Raw genomic sequence first — 24,677 nt, 5'->3', positions numbered from 1 at the left:
AGCCCCAGCCCTGTCCTCGGGGAGATCACAGCCTCACTGAGGGAGGCAATCAGCTTCTGAGGCTCCTGTCTGAATCGAGGATGGCCCTTAATGAGATTTGAGAAGTCAGGAAGAAAAGCTGGCAGGTCGGGCAGAGCATTATTGCTTGGGGCATGCTAAGTTCAGTGTGCCAGTGAGACAATCAGCGGGGAGAGGCCCAGCTCGTCCTTGGAATAGGTGTTGGGGCCACAATCTTTGCTTGTGAAGTCCTGAGCACAGTGGAGAAACTGACGGAACAGGAGGGGTAGAGGTGCCCAGGAAGTAGAATCAGCAATGGAGGCAGAAGGCAGTGCCCACAGAACAGGCTTCATGCTCCCCTGTCACATCACAGGTTCTGGTCTCTGTGATTGTGAAGTGGGGCTAATGGACTCAACCAAACCCATTGTCCTTTAAGTGTTGCTCAAAAAAACCAACACCTTTACCAATGATATGGGCTAAACTGTGTTCCCAAAATTCATATGTTGGAGTCCTAACCCCCAGTACCTCAGAATGTGACTGTACTTGGAGACAGTCTCTAAAGAGGTAATCAAGTTAAATGAAGCCATTAGGGTGGGCCCTAATTCAATATGGCTGATGTCCTTATAACAGGAAATTAGGACACAGACAGGCTCAGAGGGAGACCTTGTGAAGACAACGGGAGGAGACAGGCACCTCCCAGCCGAAGAGAAAGCCTTACAAGAAATTAAACCTGCCAATGCCCTGGTCTTGGACGTCTAGCGTCACCACCATAAGAAAATAACTTTCTGCTGTTTAAGCCATCCAGTCTGCCTAGTGCAACGTATGGCAGCCTTAGCAAACTAAAACACCTGGCCATTGTTCAGTAGGTGACAGCTTTAGGCAAGAAGGCCTCTAATCCTCTTCTTCTGCCAAACAGGCAGTGAGTGCCCTCCCCACTGAGCAGAACTTCCCTTCCTCTTCCCCTTTCCCACAGGACCACTCCCACATACCTACTCTGATCCCAACAAGGGCGATAAAAGGATTTTAGAGCCCTTCAGGTTGCAGTCTCTCACTTTTTAAAAATATCTCTTGTAATATAGGTAGAAAAAAACAGTGTTTGTCCCTTGGCAAAGACTCCTCAGATATATTCCCAGATTGAAGTTCACATGCACTAAACTGCAGTTGCTTTAACTCCACCTGGACACCCCCAGGCAGTCTATGCATTTTTTTTTTTTTGGCCTTTGAATTAAATGCAAAGAAGAAACAGAGGGATAAGAAATTCAGCCACATGCATCCTCTTCCTCTGTGCCTCAGTCCCCAAAACATACCACACACACACACACACACACACACACACACACACACACAGAGAGAGAGAGAGATAGAGAGAGACAGAAGGAGAGGGCATGCATACCCTTTCCCTAGCAAGTGTCCTCTCACTCAAAAGCTGTGCCCTTGGGACCAAGGCCACCTCCCACCTCCTCCAGCACATACAGCCTGACAGCCCAGCATCTCTCAGTTACAAGCTGAGGTCTCCCTGACAGCCCTGACCTGACTTGGGGTCCTAATAGGTGAGTTCTGACAAGCGAGGAGAGCTGGTGATCAAGAGCAGCAGTCCTGCGGCCAGCTCCAAGGACTCCGATGCTTGGCATCAGGCACTCCAAATCCCAGGATGGCAGGGTGCATCTTCTGCCTTTCATCCGGCTGTTCTGACATCTCAACACCCCGGCCAGAGGAAATCCATGTTTTACCCCTAGCCCTGACCAAGCTCTGAGCGAAGTTAAAAAAGTCACCAACTTGATCTGTAGTTCTGCCCACCCGCCTTGTGAAATTAGGACTATCCATGCAAGAGACTCCTTCCCTTCCTTGGATCTAAGCCCTGTGTTGTCCCGGGGTCCCTCTTTAAGGCGGACAAGATGGGACAGTGGGAAAGAATCCCTGACATTGGGTTCACCACCGTGGCTCTCACTCAGGAAAATGGACTTTGGGAGCAGCTCAGCCTGCAGCTGACAGGTAACAGCTGTGGGGTGGCTCCAGCTCCTTCCCATGGGCAAATTAGCACCTGCCAGACCTGCAGTCAAAATAGCCAAAGGACTCTGGATCATTGGAAGTAAGTTGACATCTGCTTGAAGGGAAACTGAAAAGAGGAAAGTGGTGGGGTAGCAGATAGAAAAAAGGTGTTCTCACCCTCAAGAAAACTTCTGTCCTCTCTATTTCTGTACAGTTCAAATGAACTTACCAATGCCTGGGCTACTACTGGCGTGGAGGTCCTGGGGGACAAAGCTAGACAGAGCTCTCAGGGCCTCAGTTTCCATCTGCATAATGGATGTACTAAGACATCTCTCTCATGGGAATGTCATGAGTATTCATGCAGGGCCAGTCCCTGTATGCACCAGTACCAAAGGACTCAGCCCAGTACATGACAGCTGTTACTACTGAAAGAAGTCAGGGAAGGAAGCAGGAGGATGCCATCAGTCCCAAGACTCAAGGACAAGGATGCTCTCATGGAGTAAAAGAGGAGGTGTAAAGCCAAGATTACGAACAGCAGGACACCAAAGGATCTGGTGATAATGTTCAAGTTGTACATAATGAACAGTGTAAGTGATTCCCTTTTAGTTACTGGTGGGTGGAGATGCATACCAGGTATGCCCTTGGGACCCAGGCCACAATCCACCTCCTCCAGCACATATAGCCTGACAGCCCAGCATCTCCAGAGTCTACATTTGTTTTAGCAGGATTTCTGCTTCTTCAAAAATTTTGTTTCAATGCTCTTCGAAGTAAAGTTGATTCAGGTCAACTGGATGAGAAGCACAGGGCCAAGCCCTTCACCCAGGTGAAACCTCAAAGGATGTCTAGAGGAGGATCCTTTCCTGCCAGGCTACCACTGCCGTGGAGCCCACAGCACTGGCTCTCAATAATATTGCTTGGTAAACACCTGAGTGCAGACAGAGGGTTCTCTTCTGACCACCTCTTTGGGCCACAAATGTTTTCCCTCTCGAACCTGTCTGTTTCGCTGTCTAAAAATTTCTTAGTTGTTTTTTGTGACCACAAACATAATCCAAACTATTTTTAAAAATCTAACTCTTACCAAATAATTAAGGACACCAGCAACAACAATTTGGCACTGAATTTTTGTTTTCATTTTACAAAGTAAAGAAATAAATTGAACCAAGAAGGTTTCTCTGTGGCTTGAGTTTTCAGTGAGCAAGTGATCTTTGCCATATTTTTATACCAGCAAATTTAGGTAGAAACCAACCCATGTTCGTGGTATTCAGCCATGCCCCTGAGGAATACATGGATTGTCTCCCATCTTGCACTCTCCCAGACACTCCTGAAGTAAACGTTTATTTGGGAACTTGTAGAAATGTTTCCTTAATATAAATTCTTAAAAGTAGGAATGCTGGTTATATACATACAATGGAATATTATTCAGCCTTTAAAAGTTAGGAAATTCTGACCCCTGGTACAACAGGGACGGGCCTTGAGGGCATCATGCTAAGTGAAATAAACCAGTCACCAAAGGACAAACAACATATGATTCTACTTACATGAGGTAATAGAGTAGTCAATTCACAGAGACAAAGTAGAAGGGTGGCTTCCAGGGGCTGTGGGTAAGGGGAAATGGGACTGGTGTTCAGTGGGTGCAGTTTCCAGTTTGCAAGATGTAAAAGTTCTAGAGATCTGTGGCACAACAATGCAAACATACTTAACACTACTGAACTGTATACTTAAAAATGATTAAGATGGTCAACTTTATGTTATTAGTATTTTACCACAGTCAAAACTAACAATAAAAAAGAGAAAAGGACTGCCCAAAACAAAAAATGGGAATGCTGGATGCAAGGGTGAGTGCATTTTCAATTTTAATGGATATTGTTGAAGTGCACTCAAGAAAAGCTGGACTGATTTTTGTTCTCATTACAGTGTGTGAGGGCCTTTCTTGTCCACTTTTTCTCCATCATGATTTGGTAATAGCAAATGGGAGAGAAAGCCGGCAGAAACTGATACACTTTACTTGAAGTGTAACAAAAGAATGTTTGTCTGCTCAGCTATGTCCTGATCCTCAAGAGTGGCCAAAAAGTAAATTGGGTTGCAGCTTTCTGCAGGGTAGGTGCAGATCTCTGCGATGCCTCCAGAAACTCCAGAGTTATTCTGGTTCTCTTCCCCCATCCCACTCCCTAACCTTAAAATGATGACTCCAAAAATCACAGACTGGCCTACATATTTCCCTTAAACAGCTGTCCTACAGAATCACTAAAACTTGGGTTAAAAATATTCTCAGTCTCTAAAAGAAGGCTGGGTCCCTGGAACGAAGCCCTCTTAGAAACGCTCCCACCACCACAGAGGGAACACAAAAGCTGACCCTTGTGGCCCCAGGGCTCCTCATCAATCCTGACCCTCCCTGCCACCGTGGAAACAGAGAACCTGCCTGAAATCTTTTCACATCCTTGGTCCATCTGTGAAACAGAAGTCGGAATAGAGGGAGAATAATGCAATTACAATCAAGCTATGCATTTGTGCCATTATTTCCATTTTATAAATTCCCAAAGGAGCTCAGAGAATTTAAAATTTAAGTAAGGTGTCTGAATTCAGTCAGTATGAGAAGCCACATTTTAATCTTAGGTCTTGCTCCAAAGATACTGTGATGACAGTACCCTGTTCCCCATTGCAGCCCATCCCCCCAAAATGTCCTATCAGATATTCAGGTCACATCATCCATAAGAAGATAAATTCTGAGCCTTAAACAGAGGACATAAAGTTCTGAACAGGGTTAGAATTCTGCAGCACCAGGAGGAAGGTTTCTAAACAACCCACCTCAAGAACATCTGGTACCTTGCTGATGGACTATCCCTTCTCCTTACTGAGCAGAGAAATGCATTTTCCTGGGTGGTGGGTGGGAGTAAGGATCAGCTGTCTGTTGATGGCAGGCCTGATTTCTCTGCTACCAAAAGGAATTAAAGTCTATCGTGTTAAACAGAGTTTTCCAGTGAACTCTTCTTAAACTTTGCACCATTATGGTGGTTGTTGGGGGAGGGGAAGGTGGCTCCTCAAGCGCCCACCTGGGCTTTTGTTCTACAATCAACATCTCTGAAGCAGATTTAGAGTGACAAGATCAGAGGGAGCCAGTATCCATTGTCTAGGAGAGATATTTGTGGCAGAAAGGAGAGCAATTTCCTGCTGAATTGATTTACCCATCCTTCTAATCATGATCTTACAGATGACCTGGGACACAGGTTTCTACATGGTATTGTAGACCTGGGACACAACTACATGGTATTGGATCCAGGAACATGTTTAAGGCATCCCAGATGCCACATTAGGCTGCTGGAGAAGGCCAGGGAGAACTTATTATTTTATTTACTTTATGTGTGTGAGAGAGAAACGGAGGCAGCATAGGAGAGAGACGTTGGGCATTGAGCAGATTATGATGGTTATGGCTGGAGAATCTCTGAAAGCTGCCTTCTTGTTCTGCAAGGACAAAAATGAAGGAGAAAAATGCACAAGGAGAAATGACCAAGAAGAGTAGCACAATGCTGTTTCGTTAGCTACATACCATGCCCCAGACCTGCAATAAAAGTACACACTCAAGGCCCCCACCAATCTTATTTCAGTACCCAGGAGACCCGTGCCCAAATAGCCCTCAGCCGCTGATGTACTGGGCCCAAGCAGAGGCCAAGCATGGCTGGTTGGGGAAGAGGGGGTGCAGCCATGTAATGAGTTTAGATTTATGGCTGAAATGTTCACACACATGCCAGGGAGGTTGTTCGTGGTATAGGATAAAGCAAAGGGTGGGAAGAGAAGGAGCGGGAAGAAGACACCATATCTTACCCCAGACCCCACAAATGTTAGGGATGAGCCTGTCCATCTGCGACAGCCAGAAGTGTTGGCTGCCAGTGGCCCAGGGGAACCAGAACCCAGGAGTTCAGTGGAAAGAACCATGTAACATTAATAAGAGGGACCCACCCCTCCTGCAGGTTGTCCCAGCAACCAAGTCTCAGCTGCTGGTGAAGGCCTGCACAACTAGGTAGTTGCCAAAGTGCACATGGTTCTAGAACACTTGGTTCTAGGGGTGGGTTCCAGGATCCCTTCAGGGCACTAGGTTCCTAGGTACTATGGTACTAGGATCCCACTCAGGCCCATGAATGAGGTGGATTAAGCCCTTTCTTCCAAGGCCAACTGTGTAATACATAGGATCCAGTAGTTCTGCTCTGCCACCTACCTGCTCACTGACCTAAGGAACACCCCTCACTTCACAATATATAAATAAGTAGTTCTCATTCTGTATTTTGGAGAATTGTTGTAAGATGGAAAGGTCACAGATGCAACATGCCTAAGAGTACCAGACATGCTGGAAGTCCTTGTTTTGGTTATCTTTTGCTGCGTAACAAACCACCCCAAAATTTAGTAGCTTAAAACAATAATGATTTATTAATTCTCACAATTCTGGAGGTCAGAAATTTGGGCAGGTCTCAGCCGGTGGTTCTTCTGCTCCATTTGGCCTTAGCTGGGGTCACTGACTCAGCTGCATCCTGCTGTCACCTAAGCCGAAATGTTCAGGAGGGCTTCATTCACATGAATGGTGCCTGAGGCTCCTCTACGTGGCCTCTGCACATGGCTAGCTCTGGCTTCTGCACAGCATGTTGGTCTCAGGGTATTCAAATTCTCATGTGGCAGCTGGATTACCCCCAAAAGCTTCCAAGCCTCTCAAAGGCCAGACTTGGAAAGGGCACAGTATCATCTCTGCTGCATTCTGTTGGCTAAAGCGAGTCCAGTCGTAGAGGAGACAGACTCCACCTCTGGATGGGCAAAGTGACACAGAGATGGGAAGGAACTGATAGTGGCCATCCCTGAAGTCTACCTAGCCCTCACCTTTTTTTTCTTTTTGAGACAGGGTCTTGCTCTGTCACCCAGGCTGGAGTGCAGTGGTGCAGTCGCAGCTCACTGCAGCCTCAACCTCCTGGACTCAGGCAATCCAACCTCAGCCTCCCAAGTAGCTGGAACCATAGGCACATGCCAGCACACACAGCTAGTTTTTTGTTTGTTTTTTGTGGGTTTTTGGGGTTTTTTGTTTTTGTTTTGTTTTGTAGACAGGGTCTCACTACGTTGCCCAGGCTAGTTCAACTCTTTATTCAGTTATTAATTTGTGTTTGTTTGCTCTCTGTGTATTTTCCTACCCCCCTTTTTTTTTTTTCAAGAAAGTAGCTAGAACTTTAGGCTCTCTCTGTTCAGGGGTGAGGCAGCGAGGGATGTCATGACCAATAGGGACCTGTCCTTATCGTCATGGCAATACAATGGGGAGGTGAGAAAACTTCAGGGGTAGCTCAATTGTTCATCTACAGAGGCCAGATCAGATACCTCACAGCTTCTAGTCTTGTCAAGCTTGGCTTGGAGGGAGAAGAATCACCCATCTTCTCAGATACCCTATCAGCTGGGACAGGAACGGGTTAGCAGCAGCCATGATGAACTGAAGGAGAGAGGGCCTCCCTCATTTTCCCCATACCAGATTGGCCTCCTAATACTTCAGAGATTCCAAAGAAGCAGAGGGTCCTCCAATAATTACTTAGGCCACATTTCCCACCAAAGCAGGAATAGGGTCCAGAGTAGGATTTGAATTAAATAAAATGTGACATTTCTTACATGACTGAGATTCACATGTATTATATTACGGTTAGACCATTAAACCCCAACATTATCAAAAGCATACTGAAATCAGAAGGAAACAGGAATATCCAATGCCATCAACATTTACAAATAAAATGGAATGCCTCATATATGTATATAAGGTAAAACCTGGAAGTTGCTTTGTTGAGATTTGAGATTGGATATTTATAGCCTTGGTCATTTTCTTAGGTCACAGGTGTGATCCTCCTGTCCAGGCCTGGAGGGCTCTTTCTGAGAGCTCCAAAGTGCAAAGTACAAGCCCTGTCCATCTGCCAGCCTCATCCCTCTCACATCTCCATGAACTGTGAGCCCATCTGGCAGCACTAGACTCAGCCCCTTGGGAGGCGCCTAGAAAAGTCTCTTCGACAGCACTAGAGAAATTAATAGCTGATATACTCTGGCCACCAGTGGGAGACCTTGGTAACAACCAGAACCTATTATGAACACTAATATTTCCTCTTTCCACACGACCTGAGAGCAGGTGCAACATAAGCTATAAGTTACACAGAGCTCATTGGCAGTTGGTGCTGGCCGGGGTGTGTGGCAAATCTGGGGTTCATTTTGAACTACAAGTGACCACTCCAGGGAAACAGAGGCAGGCTCCCCAGGAAAAGGTGAATTACAGCATCTTCATCCCTAGGCTTGGGAGTAGTGGTGCAGTGGATGGGACTCCTGTATGTAAACTACAACACTTGGGGTAGTGAAGGCTGAGGGTGCTGAAGAGAGTAAAACCGGCAACTGTGGGAGCAATGCACCCTGTGCTGTGCCATCCACTGGGAATGACTCTGGGCAGCTGCTCTGTCCCGTTCTTGAAGGTCAGAGGCCAAGCGGCTCCAGATGGGTGACAGTAGAATGCACACAAGTTTCCCTGCTGGGCCTTCCACTTTTCTTTAGGAAAACACTATTGCCAAAAGATGAGTGAGAAGTTGAAGAGAATGAGCTCTCTAAATGCCCAAGGGCTGGCACACTCTGCCAGTGAGCAGAGTGTGATAGGCTCTGAGAAAGAATTGCTGGCATTCGCTGTTGACCTCGGTGCCTGAGTCCTTAGTGGAAAGGGTGCTAGCTGGAATCGGAAATCCCATCAGCCCTACCCCAAACCAACTCTGTGACCCAGGGCAAGTTGTATCATCTGGGCCTCAGTTTCCCCACAAGTGATTTGCTAAAGTACTGAGGCAATAGCACAGAGCTTAGGGTGCTGCTAGCTCCCGTGTCAGTTTGTTCTTCCTGAAAGACTGGACTTTTGTTGCAGAGAGAATGTGAAGAGAACAAGAGCTCTTGGCTAAGAATGGTCAGGACAAAGTGTGTGTGTGTGTGTGTGTGTGTGTGTGTGTGTGTGTGTGTGTGTGTGTGTGTGTGTGTGTGTGTGTGTGTGTGTGTGTGTGTGTGTGTGTGTGTGTGTGTGTGTGTGTGTTGGTAGAAGGAGGGAACACCAGAGGCTTATAGGGCCCTCTCCCTTTCTCCAGCAGGCCTCAAAGAACCCAAACAGCATTCTGAATGCTTAACACTGATTGCAAGGAAATGAAATCAATGTCTAAGGCACTCAGAAAAACAGTTTATTTAATATGATGGGTTTTTAGAAAATGAACTATCCCTGAAGATTCACTCCCTTGACTGGGGAGATAGACAGGAGGTACATAGGTGCTCATCCAGTGGCTGGATACACAGGGGTGCCTGTGAGGCAAGCTAGTGGGATGATCATGACAAAGCCCCAACTTGGGCAAACCCCCTGTGCAGAAAATGGCCCAGCAGGCCTAACTGCTGCCCTTTGAAAGGTCTGCTTACTGAGTCTTGGAACTTGGATTTCAAGATGGCTCCCTACACCCTCAGAACTGATCGACGTGGCTCACAGTGCCTAAGAGGTTTGTATAAACAATGTGGTTTATGCTGAACATTACTTTCCTTCTGAGACTCTGGAACTTTGGTATATACTAGGCAGAAGATACTCATATGACCAGCTGCTAGTAGAAACCCTGAGCTCTGAGTCTCTTATGAGCTCCCCAGATTGGCGTATTTCACCCAGCAAGTTGTCACAACTCGTTGCTGGGAAATGAAGCCTATTGTGTGTGACTCTGGAAAGGAGCCCTGGAAGCTTACACCTGGTATCCCCTACACTTGACCCCATGGGCCTTTCCCTTTGCCAGTTGTGCTTGGTATGACTTTGCTATAATCAATCAGAGCCATGACTCCAACTACATGCTGAGTCCTGTGAGCCCTCTTAATGAATTACCAAGCCTGAGAGTGGTGGTCTTGGGGGACCCCAGATACACATCCCCCATCCTGGACTTCTAGGCAAGTCCAAGACACCAAAGCCACTGCTACTGAACTGGGCCCAGGATTCTGGTCATTAAGGGAAGTTACTGACTCTTCTGCTGAATTCCATTCTTCTCTCCCAACCTCCACGCCCCCACTCTAAGGAGCTTTATGAGTTGAGGAGTCAGATTTTTGGGGGTGATCTCTCAGGTAGTTCTACTGGACAGTGCCAATAAAGATATGACAGCAGGATCACCTGTCCCATTTCTAACCTCTTTAATTCTAAAGGGTAAGATCAAATGCTTTGCTTGCTAAGACTCAGAGCTGTCCAGCTCACCAGATGCAAGCAAACACAGGCATCCCAGCACCAAGACTGGAGGGTACGCAAAACCATGGCAACAGCTTACAGAACCACTCTGCATCAGGCAGGAAGGGACCTTAGACCACTTTCCCAAAAGGGGAAACTGAGGCCCAGCTGAGTTATGTAAATGCATTTACCACCCATGCAATACACATGTCTGTCACCACTCTTTTCTCACATTTCCATCTCTCTCCTACACCAGATCATGAGGCTCCTATGTAGTGCGGCATGAAGGTGCTCAGGGTTGAATAGACCTGACTCACCCGGCATTACACAGCTCGTTAGGAACAGGAGAGGAATTTGATTCCAGGTCTCCTGCCTTCCAGGGCAATGTTCCTTGTTGGGAAAGCCCCAGTACATGGTACAGACAAAACTCCTTACTGTCCAAACCGTGTATGCTTGGGAGCATCCAGATTGGAAAGAATGTGCACGAGGTGGGCCCTCGAGAACACCAACCAGCTGGAAGTCCTAGACTGGGCTTTTTCTCTATCCCTTGATTTCTGAATCTCTGAAGGCACAGAAAGCTTCTGTCCTGGCCAGCATCAATCAGCTGACCAGGGGGAACCAGCTCCAAGATTTACCCCCTTACTCTGAGTAGAGACTGGAAATAAAACAGCAGCATGTAAGAGAAATGCTTTAACTTTATAAAAAATGTGATAATACAGCAAGATATTGTTGGGGTTTTCTTTTTTTCTGTCAAGTAAGAAAAAAAACCACCTGGAATAAAAATTAGAAACATAATCTAAGAAAAATTGGAAACAAGCATTTCAAGGAAACAATTTGGAAAGACAAGGAAGAGAAAACAATGAGCAGCATGAGCAGCAAAAGCAGCAGCAACATGGGGGGAAAGCTGGCTCTGCTGTGAGGACAGAACAATCAAAGACCAACGTGCACCTGGCCTTCCATACCAGGCTGAGCTGAGGGGTGGGGTAAGGGTGGGCAGTAACCATCAGAGAGGAATGAAGGTTTCCCAAGTGGGATCAGCTGATGGCTGCTGGCTCACTGTGGGGAGAGGGTAGGCAATGGCCTCCTGCAAACGGGCCCAGATCCGCCCTCTTATAAGGCCTGCCAGCCAAGTGGCAGTGACGGATTTGGCTTAGCTGGCTTCCTCCTCTGTCCACTTGCTCCAACCTGCAGCTCTGCAGGTCACTGTCCCACAGTGATGAGCTCAGCAAGCAGAGACTCATCAGAACGTCAGCCTAAGCTAGGGTAGCAAACTTGCCAGGGGGAACCAAGAAAACTAGATGTACAGGGCTGTATACAAAACACTTTTTGGAATGTCTGCACCATAGCCAAGGCAGAGTTAGGACCACTTTGGAGAGGCAGCTGGGAATGCTCCCAGCAACATTCCCCAGCCTTTCCCTCTAGGGAAGGGACATCCAAAGAACACTGGGTGAATTCTTGACTACATTCTGAGGTAGTCTAACTGTGACTTGGCACAGGTAGCTAAGAATGATCACAAAAAACAGAGGGAGGGAAGGCAGAAAAGTCGCCACAGAGAGAAAAGGCTAACATCTCTAACAGAAGAAACTACACTACAAGTGGGCCCAGAGATGACCAGAATGCATCCTGGGCTCGGGGTGGCCAGTGGCAGGGCCCACCCCTGGGCGCATACAGCTCTCATAGCACACTTGATGCTGCAGCAGTGTGGCAGGAGATGAGGGAATCCATAGAGAGATTTCCTGGCCCAGAGCAGTAGCAACTGAGGTGAGGAGAGTCTGTCTTAACACCTAGTCCTCTGCTACCAACTCATGTCATGATGGGGTTGAGCCAGATGCCCCAGGGACCATGCAGTGAGGAGTCCCAACATTCCCTTCGACTACAGCTTCTCTACCTGAACTTGTTTGTCGGGGGAACTAATACTGCTAGACTCTACTTGGAAACACTTTAGAGGTGAGGGAGCAATCAGATCCTAAGCCACTGAAAGAGAGGTAATGAGAACAAAAAGCAATGGTGTTGTTAGACTCCCCTACTTTTAAAATGCTAATTCACATTCTTTTTGTCTTCTGCCCCAGCACTCAGAATTCTAAGTCAGAGTGGAATGTTCCGAAGGATGAGGAGGCTGCAGCTGTGTGGACATTAGCATTTTCTCTGCTTTCCACATTTCCGAGAACGCCTTCTAGGACGAAGCTCACCAAAGTCTTCAACTTCATTTTCATAATCATCTTCCTGAACAATACCTGAAAAAAGAAAGAAAGAAAGGAAGAAAGGAAGAAAGAAAGAAAGGAAGGAAGGAAGGAAGGAAGGAAGGAAGGAAGGAAGGAAGGAAGAGGGAAAGAAGGGAGGGAGGGAGGGAAGGAAAGAAGGAAGGAAGGAAGGAAAGAAGGAAGGAAGGAAAGAAGAAAGGAAGGAAGGAAGGAAGGAAGGGCAGAGTGGTGATCTTTTTTTCCAATCCACTGTAAAATATAGCATCCTAGTAAAACCTAGTGTCTCTGTAATCATTGGTTTAAATTAATGAAATAAAACTTTCTGCCAGGGTGCCAGAGAAAGAGAGATTTCCTTTGAGTACTGATGACTCCCAAAAAGAGTCAGAGTAAACACCCTTCTCCAGAATTAAGTTCCTTTATAGGCTGGTTCCTCTGGCCCTATTTTAGAGGCCTTTTAAATAACAAAGAAATCAAGCAAAAATAAACTCAACCATACACTTGAATTGGTATACCAATTCTCTTCCCTTTGAAATACACATCACAAAATCCAAGACCCCAGAAGGGACTAAATGCTAAAGATTTTTTATTGGCACAGACGTTTGTGCCAAGTCCCTTCACGTTTTCCCCACCTCTGGGGTCTGGATTTTCCAGGGACATCTGGGGTTGATGAAATACTCGGAGCAAGAAGGAATGTGGTCCTGTGGCTGGAATGGGCAAAAGGAAAAACATTCTGGATCACATATAACTTGGCAAGATCATTCTGACTGCCAGGAGAGAAAGTGCTTCATTCTACACAAACTTTTAACTCTCTGTAGGAAGAAGCATTTAAGTTTCCCCAGGGATTTTGTTTGTTTTATTCAGAAGTATATCCCCAGGCCCAGAACAACACTAATATATACTAGAACCTCAATAACTATCCACTGACTTAAATGACTGATTGACACAGGAAAACATTTCTCGAGGGATAGCTTCGCAATGCTTTGTCCATCCTTGGGAGTCACTGTATTGAGTATGTGCAGTGACTGAGCATTATCAGTAACAGCTCATGAGCAGCAAGAGGTTTATGGCAACTAACACATGCCCAGAATAATGGCCCTCATAATCAGTTAAGAAAACTCAGATATTATGTTGCTAGTAATTTGAGTCACTGGAGGTGATGCTCCTAGACAGTGAGAGTCCACTACTGACATTGCTGGGCTGCCCCACTTCAGATTCCCCCCGGGAGCCAGCAGTAATAAGAACCACAGGACCCAAAGTGTTACCTGTCCCCAGAATCAAGACACCTTACCTTCCTTCTTTAAGCGGGTCTCTGTTTTCATCAACCAGTCTCGTGCATCCCTGACTGACAGGATCAGAATGTTGACCAGCCGAGTCATCGCCTCCTCCGCTTCAGAAACCAAAGAACAGGGCTCTGAGTAAAGATGCCATTGCAGGAACTAGAACACCAATTACTAGACCCAAAGCCCCCACATCCCAAGAGCTGGTCTCTATGTTTTCCCTGAAAAGAGCCCTCCTTATGGGGTAAGGGACCAAAGCTGCCTTCTGCTGCTACAAGCATAAACTACAATTAAAGGCTAGCCTGACGCCATTACTGTATGTCTATAGAGACTGCCACAACTTCAAACCTTTCTAAGACACTTGTGTCCAAAATGTCATTAAACCTTAAACTGGAAAGAGTATCTGAATTAAGGAACATTTTAAAATATGCAATTACACAAAATTTATACATAACTTCTACTCAGTGTTGATAAGAAGTAGCTGGTAAAAAAGCCAGGGAACTATAATCCCAGCACCTTGGGATGCCAAGGCAGGCAGATTACCTGGGGTCAGGAGTTTGAGACCAGCCTGGCCAACATGATGAAACCATGTCTTTACTAAAAATACAAAAATTAGCTGTGCACGGTGATGGGCACCTGTAATCCCAGCTACTTGGGAGGCTGAGGCAGGTGAATCGTTTGAACCCAGGAAGCGGAGGTTGCAGTGAGCCAAGATCACGCCACTGCACTCCAGCCTGGGTGACACAGTGAGACTCCACCTCTATTTAAAAAAAAAAAACAAAAAAAAAAAACGGGAAATCTGATTCTAAAATTACGTAAGAATTCTATTAAAGGCTCACACTGGGTATGACTTAAAGACCCTCCTAAAAGGAAGAGACCAGCTAGACCAGCTACACACTTCCAGATCTTAGTCAGGGGATGAATGGGTCAAGAGAACCTTAAAGAGTTTTCTCAACACTTTAAACATTTTCCCTATATCTTCTCCACAGATTATTCTGGCAAGAATCATTCTGACTGCCAGGAGAGAAAGCGATTCATTCTACACAAGCTTTTAACCCTCTGTAGGAAGAGGCATGCAAGTTTCCGGAGTACCTGGGGAAACCATCCCAAGCCAAGGATAATGACAAACTTTTAACTGGGGGAGGGGTAATCCAAACAATGAGGTTTGCTATAACTTGAGAATATACATTCCTCATTTGTATTTCTTCTAAGGCCAAGATTCCACCATCCCCAAGTCAGAAGCCACTACAAGGAACTTAACCCTGAGAAATGTCCTCAGAGCCCAGGTCTCACTCCGCCTGGGCCCCCATCTCTGCAGATCCTTACCACCAGCCCAGGCCTTCCGCCTGTAGAGGTCCTCCACCATATCTGAAACCCTCTTGATGTGCTCCTGGACCTTCTGCAGCATGTGGCTGTGCTCCTTGGAGCCCACGTGACTGTGGATCCATACACTTTGCTCGATGTCCTGCATCACAAGCTTGCCTTCATCAATGGCCGGGTCCACCTTCTCGTGGAAAAATTCTGAGTATTTCTGGTAGGCCACTTGCTGCCTCTGGTGGTGTTCTAGATGGATATGCTGCTCGTAAGACTCGTTGTTCCTCTCCTGACACTCCTCCCTTTCCAGCTCAGCCCTGGAAAGGACTGCCACCTCGGAAGCTGCCCCCTCAAATGCTTTGCTGGGGCTGAAATAGTTCTCTGGGCCACGGGTAAACTTCACTCCACATAGGTCACACTGGGTCCTGTCCACGTCTGCCTTTTTGAAGTTCCCAGCCCTGGGCTCCCTGGCCTCCTCCCTGACACGCTCCATCTGGGTGCCCACTCTTCTCCTCCAACTGATGCACAGAGAAACCACCAGGCATGCCCTCCTCAACTTCCGCTGTATGGAGGCCTTCCGTTGCTTTTGGGAAAGAATGGTGGCCAGGACGTGGTCTCGGTCTTCTAATGCCAGTTCATCCATCTCATCCTGGCCAAACTCACACTCAGGTTCAGCAAAGTAGTCCACGGGGTCCAAACAGAGAAGGCGGTTTAGTCTGACCTCCTCATAATAGAGGCCACGGACTATGGACCCTTTGGTGTGCACAGGGTCCCACCGCCAGTCACAGTCCATTAGGTACTCTTCATCCCGCTCAAAGAGCAGGTCCTGCAGTGCCTCAGCCACAGACTTCACATTGACTGCCACCAAGACCCGCTTCACCACCTTCAGGAGCCTCTCGGGAACCTGGCCAGGGCAGTCCATGCTCATGAGCTGCAGCCTTGACTCAATCTCCCGGAAGTGGCGATACAGGAGAGGCTTGCAGTATGGCTGCAGGATCTCCTCAGCATTCACTAGCATCACCAAGCACAGCACCAGTGTCCGCTCAGCCTCACCTGAGACCACATAGTCTATTTCACTGAAGGCATCAAGCAGGACGTTGAAGTTCACATTCTCATAGCCACATAGCACCTTGGCGAGGTAGGAGAGATGGAACCGGAAATCCTGAATGGCTCTTGTCACGTCCTTGGGTTTGTATTCCTGAATGATGGAGAACACATCCCCAAGCTCCTTGTCCTTCTTGCTAAACAGGAACTCCCAGTAGTGCAAGAGTGCAATGTAGCTCTTGGGGAGGCACAGAATGACATTCTTCCAGAGACGGGCCAGCACCACCCCACAGTGGATGAACTGGAACTCCAGGAGGGCTACCGTGTTTCCAATGCTGGGGATGAGTGGTTCTTTGCACCTCTTGATGAGGACATTCATGAAACGGAAAAAGAGCCTCTTGTAGTCTTCTGGGTTCCTGTACACATAGAATTGATCAATGCAATTCTCCAGAAGCCGGATGAAGCACAGGTGGGTCTTGTCCATATTTTCATCATCCCTGTTGGGTGCCAGCATGCCAAATTTCCCTTCTATTCCTTTTATCCTGCTGCCTCTCCCCCTGCCCCTTTCATCCTTTTCAGACTCTAGAGCTTTGAGTTCCCTGTTGTAGTTGTCCTCCTCCTGGTGGAGCAGCTTTTCAAACTCTTCCGGGTAGTTGGAAGAGAGAAGGAAAGCTTGCATGGCACTCAGCCACAGGTCTGTGGATTCCCGGCGGTTGCGTGCGCTTTCGTTTTCAAACAGAAAGTGGATGTACTCTTTCAAAGCAAATCTGTAGAACCGGAAGGATTTGTAATTTGGTTTGAGGATTTCTTTGCATGCCATGGGGTTTTCTGACAACACTCTCTGATGGAAATGCTTAGGGAAAAGGACATCCAGAATGGACTTGCAAAATCCATACATATCTGTAGACAAAATATAATCAATTTCTTTAAGTTCTTCTGCTAAGATTTTAGGGAATACTTTTTTGGCTTCCAAAAGCAACCCGTTGATTGCCACCAAGTTCATTTTCGACTGAACTAAACACTTGGCTTCACAACGCCGCAAAGGCCTGTGAAAATGTTCACAGTTTTCATCCTCACATTTTAAGCCTACAATAAACCTCATGCAGACTCCTCGGTAGGTCTTCCCAAGTAGGCTCCGTGTGATCTGACACAGCCTGCCCAAAAGGTGTTTGTTTAGGGCTAATTTCACTTGATCAGTCATTATCAAAAAATGATCTTTTGTTTTCTTCTCTCTCAAGTTCAAATCCAGGTCAAAAATTATTCTTAATATGGGCCCAGGGTCATTCTGAGCTATCTGGCAATACTTGGCATCCACCTGGGAAATCCCAAAAAACTCAAAGCAAGATTTGACCATTTCCTTCTCAGCATTGTTGGTCACTCTTTTGAGAGCCCTGACCAGACTGAGGAGGATTTCCAAGCCCCCTGGAGCCAGGCCCAGAATCTTCTCAGGCTCGGCCTCACACTGGCTGGCTGCTTCGTAGAGTGCTTCCACCACTCCAGCTGAGTGGTTGAGCGTGTCAAACTTGAAGAAGGCATCCCTGAGCTTCTGAAAGTCTCTCAGGATTACCCCTTGCAGGAAGTGGGCCTCGGCAATGCCAGACAACTGGCCAGTTTGATAGCAGAGATCAAGTGCTTCTCTCAGAATGTCCTTGGTGTGTTCTATGTCGGAATCCCTGGCCACATTGAGGCGGGCGGCCCCCAGCAGACATGAGGCCTGGAAGTCCTTGTCAGCAGTGAGCCTGGCAGCCTCCAGGAGGCAGCCATGTTGCTTCATCAGCAGGGCAGCCTCTTCTCCCCTACCTTCCCTGTTCAGCAGGTCTGCAGCTTCTGCTAAGCGTTTCCGAGACTTCAAGAACACCAGCTGGTCTTCTATGTCTAGCTTTGAGAGGACAGCCATCATTTCCTTCATCTTATTTGCACTCAGATACTTTGCTGCAGCTTCCAAGTAAAACTGACTGGCAGAATAGGAGAGCTTGGAAATGGGAAGGGTCTTGGTCTTTAGCATTTCTTCATACCTGCAAAGACAAAGGACACAAATGTCAACTTGCCATCACCCAATCAATAGAAAATTTCCTCCAAAATACAGTGCAGAGCAACTTAAATAAAACTCCCACATGTAGATATTACAAAATAAAACCTAAACTTGTCAAGCATTCAAATATTTTTACAAAGGCCTTATTTTACACTGTTACCAGTATAATAATAATGAATAAATTCCTTATGCTTCAATCAGGAATTGGTGTGCTTAATTAATGAAATATAGTGGAGGTGTAACTCAAACAACTGGGAGTGAAATCCGAAAGTCAATCTATAGGGCAAATGTTATGCATAGTCTAAATTATCCTTGAAAAACATCTCTTTGGTTCTCATAAAAGCATCATAATCATCTGGGTCTACAACTCTGTTCAGTTTGATAAAATGAGAAAGGATGAAATGGGGGCTGCACATGCATCAGCAATTACACCAGTCTTCCCCTTATTACCCAACTTGTGATTCTTCTCTTTTAGCAGGTGTGCATTAGTTGGGTTCCTGTGAGATTAATGAAGATCTGAAGGACTCCCCTTTATTCTGCTGATGGAAGTCAGAATACGTCAATATATACACACTCATAACATACTCCCATCCCCCTCAGCCCCCCTCTCTTTGTGACACTGTGTCAAAGCTTATAAAGAGACTGGAAAATAGAGTCCTGCTCTCAAAGAGCTGCTGACCCAGCACTGAGGCCATCGCTTAAGTGGAAAGAGAGCAATGTGGTCAAGCCATGTCAGAAGCAGCAGGATAGCACCACCCAGAGCAGGCTGCCCCCAGAGAGAAGTGGGAGGAAGAGAGGGAGAAAGGGAGAGAATAAAACCACCTACTTTTCCACTGCAATAGCAGCTTCTTCAAAAAGCTCCTCTTGGCAGTACATTTTGAGTGCTAGATCAAATTCCTGAATCTGCTCAAAGCATCTGAAAGCGTCTTTGTAGCACTGGCTTCGCTTATAGAAGTAGGCAGCATCTCTTATCTAGGATGGAGTAAATTTTACTTTTATTTAGAGTACTCATGATTAACTTTCTAATCTTAAACCAATACCACAAGAGGATAATAAAGAGGATAGTCATATGTCCGCTTTCTGTTAGAATCCAGTTAAAAACCCTATAACATAGATAATATTAGGCAAACCAATTATTTAAAGGGAGAAAAATAAAGTTAAATCCCAACCTCACAGCACACACAGAGGTAAGCCCCAGGTAGATTAAAGATCTAAATGTGGAAACTACTGTGGGAAAATGTGTGAGAATATCTTTGTGACCTTGAGGTCACACTCAAGTGGAAGGAGTCTTCACGTGACTTCCAAAAATAACATAATCAACAAAACCCAAAACACAAATTTCAGGAGAAAAACTGATGGATCAAACTGATACATCAAAACTGCTCAACAAAACACACATGAAATAAACTAAATTTTAAAAAAATAACACTTAGATCAGTACTGTCCAATAGAAGTTTCTGTGAAGACGAAAATGTATTGTTTCTTTGCTATCCAATCTAACTACTAGTCACATCTGAATGTTGAGCCTTTAAAATGTGGGTAATGCAACCAAAGAACTGAACTTTTAATTTAATTTAATTTTAATTATTTTAAAGTTAAAGAGTCACACATGGCTAATGGCTACTGTACTAGACTGGGCCTGTCTAGACAAAAAGAATTCTTGCAACCACAAGAAAAAGACTTTCCTCGAGACACAACAGAAAGCTAGGCAAAGGATATAAACTGGCAGTTTACAGTGGAGTAAACTTGAATGACTAACAAATAAATAAAAATTCTCAACTTTACTGACAATCAGAAGAATACAAAATAAAGCCACAGTGAAATACATCCACCAGGTTTGAAAAATTAGAAAATCACAATCTGCTGACTGTGGTCAAGAATGTGGGGAATGCAGAACCCTCATGCACAAAGTGGAATGGCTATCCCAGAAAGCGAAGGCACTGTACTTAGTGAAGTGAAGCATGTGCATACCCTAGGCCAGCAAGCCTGCTCCTGGCAATACATCTTGAAGAAGTATCTCACAGAACCCTAAAAAGACATACTGTGCCAAGGTGCTGTGTGTGGGAGCCAGGAGCCAGTGGCAACCTGGAAGTGCATCACTAGGGAAATGAATTCGTCAATGCAGTCGATGCCCACTCAGGAATACATGGCTGTCAGAAGCATGGCCAGACCTAACACTATATAGCAAGGGATGGAAAAGGTAAAACATAGAGAAAGATGTCTTCTAGATAAGCCTAAAGTATATATGTATAGAAGACACCACTATTCATTTTTCAATAATGCATGCATTTGAGCACATATAAAAATGTATTAGAATGACTACCAATGAGAAAAGAATGGGAATGGAGACTGGCTGTGAAGAAGAGGATGAACAAAATAACATGCAATGATTGGGCCCCATACCCACCAATGGTGGGCTTGCCATGAACAGAAGAGTCTACTAGACTCTTCTTCTTATCACAGTTCCCATCCAGTTCACCAGCTAATCCTGTCTGCTCGGTTTCCCTAACATTTCCCAGATATGCCACCATCCCACCACTTCCACCATCACCATGGTAGTCCAGGCCCTATCATTTCAGCCTAAGCTGATGCTAGACTCTAACTGGCCTTTCTGCTTCAGCTCTTGCTGCCCTATAGACCTCTTCACAGAGCATCCAGATAATTAGCTTCATGTCACTCTTCCCATCAAAGCCTTCCACTGGCTTCCCATCATGCTTGAACAAAGCCCAGTCCTTGCCACAGTCACCAAGGCCCTACTGATCTGGCCCTGCCACTTTCTCTTACTCATTTACCATTTCTTGTGGTCATCTCACCCAAACTGACTGGCAAGATTCAAATCAACCAACTTGGCAGCAGCCTTATTCTGGATCCTCAGGATCCATCACCTGCCTTTTCCCAGCCCCCAAATGCATTCTACCCACGGGAAGAAATGTTTATGCAGGTGCCATGGGAGTGAAAGCTTTCCTTTCAGGGATTCCTGTGCCTTGCCTGCTTCTTGCCTCTAAAGAGCAGCGTTGTATCCCTGTTCCATTCCCGTCTCCCACATCCTAAGAAGTCACATCCCGTAATAAACATGGAACAGGGTAGGCAGCATCTGGAGGGCCTTATCCTCTTCTTCGCATTGACTTGGGGCCACACTTCAAACTTCCCAGTAGGTCCCACTCCTACCCCTCTCAATGCCCAGGGTGCTCTGAGGATCCCATGAGTCACCATATTTCACATACAGACAAGGAAACCCCCTTTCCTACTGAAGGATATTGACACCTGATAGGGGAAAATGCAATGGTCCACAGCTCCTTAAGCACAGTTTCTCCAACTACCTGTGGTAAAGGACCAAATCATTTTAAATTTCCGATCCATCACAATTGATATGTTAAAAAATGAATTGATGGGAAGATTATCACCACTTGGATGTCAAAGCAATGCCAAATGGCAATAAAAAAATTCTGCTTACTTTTATCTTCTGTGTTAATCTTGCTGCAGACAAATAATAGTTTGTAGCCTCCTGACCACTCTGTGAGTAGCTGTGTTCCAGACTAGCAGCTCTGTCCAACAGAGCTTTCTGCAATGATGGAAATGTTCTGTTAACAATGAGCACTTGCAATTGTGACTAGTAAGATTGAGGATGTGAATTTTTCATTATTATATTTTAATTAATTTAAATTGTAAATTAAATAGCTACATGTGACTGCTGAATTGGATAGTACAGATCTAGACTGATTACTAGGAACACAGCCGAGGAACCTCCATCTAAATGCCAGGCCACTCAGCCAAGGTGACTGAAGACTAGGAACACAGAGAAAGAAAAGGGGCATTCTAAAACCCTTCTGCCCTTTGGCTTGAGCATTTGGCTTCCCTGTGGTTAATATTAGGCCCTGAATATTAACACAGACATTAACACACAAACACACACACACACGCACATGCATACTGTCTTCAGAGCCTCCTCAAAGTTTGCACAAGTAGTGAAAGTAGGGTTCCCTTAGAGTCACAGGGCCAGTGTCTCCGTCCTTGGAAGACTGCAGCCTCTTCCTGCTATGAGTAGAGGTCGAGCCTACCCCTCAATCTGCTCAAGTGAAGCCCAGTTTTCCCTGGAGCAGCAGCGGACTAGAAGCCATACCTTCCCCAGCCTCTCGCACAGCTGGGCGGAGAGCTGGAACTCCTTGGCATAGCTCAGACACTTAAGGGACAGCGTTGGCTCTTTGCACTCCAAATAGGTCTTAGCCAATTCCAAATATTCCAACTGCTTTTCCCTAGCGGAAGGAAAACAAAATAATATTTCCACGGAACGTTGACCCAACACCAATATTTAACCTGCTGCTCTCATCGGAGCAAAGCAGAAGTGATCCCAAGACTCTTACTTGGGGCTGACTTTCTTGGATTTCATGCTCAGGGCAGTGTCATGGGCCAGGGCCAACTTCTCCTTCTCAAATGCACCTCCCTTCTGGTAACACTTGGCTGCAACCTGGAATAGGTAAAAAGTTTTATTCCCAGCAAGGTAATGGAGGTAACAGACAGAACAACAGTTAAAGCATGCATTATAAGTTTGTACCGACAAAACATGAAGTCTTGCTCCAGCCCAATCTGAGAAGGAGGAGCAGGAAGGTGCAGATATTCTAAAGAAAGTAGTCTTGGAGGATAAAACCCAACAGTATTCACATTCAATGGTATCTTTTGGAAGCACCCATCGAAAAGATACAGAATACATATTTTTTCAAGCTACCATAGTAACACCCTTATTTAATCTTCCAACAGCCACAGCAATAAATATCATTCTTCTCATTGTATATAGTTGCTACTTCAGGTCAGAGCCATGGAGCAACTGGCCCAAAGTTACCCAGTGGCTCCTCTGGGCTTTGACCCAGTTGGTGAGTACAACAGCTACTTTGCAGTGTTGGCAGAACAGCTGGAGTACATATACTGGAGGCAGAAATGGGGATAGAGATGGTATCACAACACATCCAGATCCCTGGGGCATGCAGATCTGTTACCAAATCCTCTGACTATAAGGTAGGCAAACAAATGTCACAGAGGAGTCAGGCTTCACCCTGATCGTTGCCAGCAGAAAGCTGCTTTTCTAAAACAGGGGTGCTGATGCTATGTCACACAATACATGATGCAAAGCACACAATACATGGGCAGGAAGTTCACATTCTGCCCAGCATGTACACATTAGGTCTCAGTGTGGGCAAGGGAGGGACTAAGTGGCACATGCTGATAAGGTGGACAGGATGACCACTCTTCCCTTCATGCTATCTGTGTGGGTCTCCTTTCATTCCCGTGACCTGTGCCATTTCCTTCCCATTGCAGGGCCTTTGCACACACTGTTCCTTCTAACTGAAATGCTCTTCAGTCCTTTCCCTGTCTTGTTAACTTCATTCATTCTACAGGTTTCAGTTCAAGGCTATGTTCCTCAAAGAAGGGTTCCCACGCCTCTATTTCCAGGACAGTTGCTTCTGGGAGCAGCTGGTCTCTCATCTGTGATACCTGCAACAGCTGGAGCTGTGCTTTGGTCTATGTGCCTGTTTTGCTTACCATCAGATTCCTGGGATCTAAATATAATGCTTGGCCCATAGCTGCTGAAGACTAGGAACGTAGAGAAAGAAAAGGGGTATTCTAAATTCCCTTTTTGTTGAATGAATGAATCTTCCTGTGGTGGTTCTGAAACATTTATTGACATGCAGCCGAAAACTCAATAAACCACCTGAGTCCTGAAGTCCTTTAGCAGGGTCAAAATAAAGTCAGGTGAAGATAAGGCTTTTTATAACATGTCTCATCTGTGCCGGCTTCCCTAAAAAGATTTTAGATTCAAATATTCAAAAGGTATTTTTAAAGCGATAAATAATTGGATATCCATGGGCAACACATATGGGTAACAGCAACAGTGTTCTGAAGGGAATAAAGGGTAAGATTTTATATAGTTTTCCAATTTCAGACCCATACCTGCTGTCCATGTTATCCCTCCCTTCCCTCCCTAACACCCAACCCCTGCCCCACCAAAAAAAAAAAAAATTCTTGGTTTCATAACAATGGCCAAACATTCAGTATTTCTTTCCAATTCTAACAAGGATGGGCAGTGAAGAAAATTGTGAGGCTTGGTCAACTTCTGCAGCTAAATACTACATACTTAGGAAAATACTTTCCAGACCTACCCAAACCTACAATAGCATAAATTGTATTTTTCACCCCATATAATACATTGCCAGGGTGGCCACCGTTCTTTCCTCCTCCCTGTATCTGTCCACACCCCCTTACAGTGTAACTTTCCAGCTTCTCCCATCAAGAGTGCTGCCTATTTACCCTCCCATCCGATCTAGGCTGAGATTTGCTTTGGCAACAGAATTCAGCAGAAGCGGCACTGGGCCAGTTCCAAAGCCAGGCCTCAAGGGGCCTTGTGTGCTTCTGTTCACGTTCTTTGAACCCTGCTCAGGCATCATGTGAACAAATCCAGACTAGCCTGCTGGAAGAGGAAACAAATGTGATCCAGGAACCCCAGTCACCCCTGTCCCCGCTGTCCCCTGAGCCAAGAGTCAGCCAACTCCCAGAAGCAGACATGCCCAGCTGACTGCAGACACATGAGGTGCTCAGCTGAGAACAGAACCACTCAGCTGAAC

General features: G+C 45.9%; 1 protein-coding gene across 6 annotated transcripts in view; it reads right to left on the bottom strand.

The window, feature by feature from the left end:
• Nucleotides 1-10,872: 10,872 nt before the first annotated feature.
• TRANK1 (tetratricopeptide repeat and ankyrin repeat containing 1) overlaps nucleotides 10,873-24,677 on the bottom strand; it is a 117,097-nt gene continuing 103,292 nt past the window's right edge. For 4 of the 6 annotated variants that reach the window (XM_063662030.1, XM_063662029.1, XM_063662031.1 and 1 more), the window contains 7 exons: nucleotides 22,425-22,528; nucleotides 22,184-22,316; nucleotides 21,518-21,625; nucleotides 18,890-19,035; nucleotides 15,000-18,046; nucleotides 13,685-13,783; nucleotides 10,873-12,429 (listed from right to left, as the gene is read on the bottom strand). In XM_063662030.1, the coding sequence (XP_063518100.1) occupies nucleotides 12,329-12,429; nucleotides 13,685-13,783; nucleotides 15,000-18,046; nucleotides 18,890-19,035; nucleotides 21,518-21,625; nucleotides 22,184-22,316; nucleotides 22,425-22,528 (3,738 nt within the window). In that variant the 3' untranslated portion in view covers nucleotides 10,873-12,328. The remainder of the gene's footprint in view (nucleotides 12,430-13,684; nucleotides 13,784-14,999; nucleotides 18,047-18,889; nucleotides 19,036-21,517; nucleotides 21,626-22,183; nucleotides 22,317-22,424; nucleotides 22,529-24,677) is intronic. The other 2 variants (XM_054482114.2, XM_063662033.1) reach the window with 1 other exon arrangement.

The sequence above is a fragment of the Pongo pygmaeus genome, chromosome 2 (genome assembly GCF_028885625.2).
Source record: "Pongo pygmaeus isolate AG05252 chromosome 2, NHGRI_mPonPyg2-v2.0_pri, whole genome shotgun sequence".
NCBI lineage: Eukaryota > Metazoa > Chordata > Mammalia > Primates > Hominidae > Pongo > Pongo pygmaeus.
Note: the sequence above shows the minus strand (reverse complement) of the source record. Positions and strands in the feature narration are given on the sequence as shown.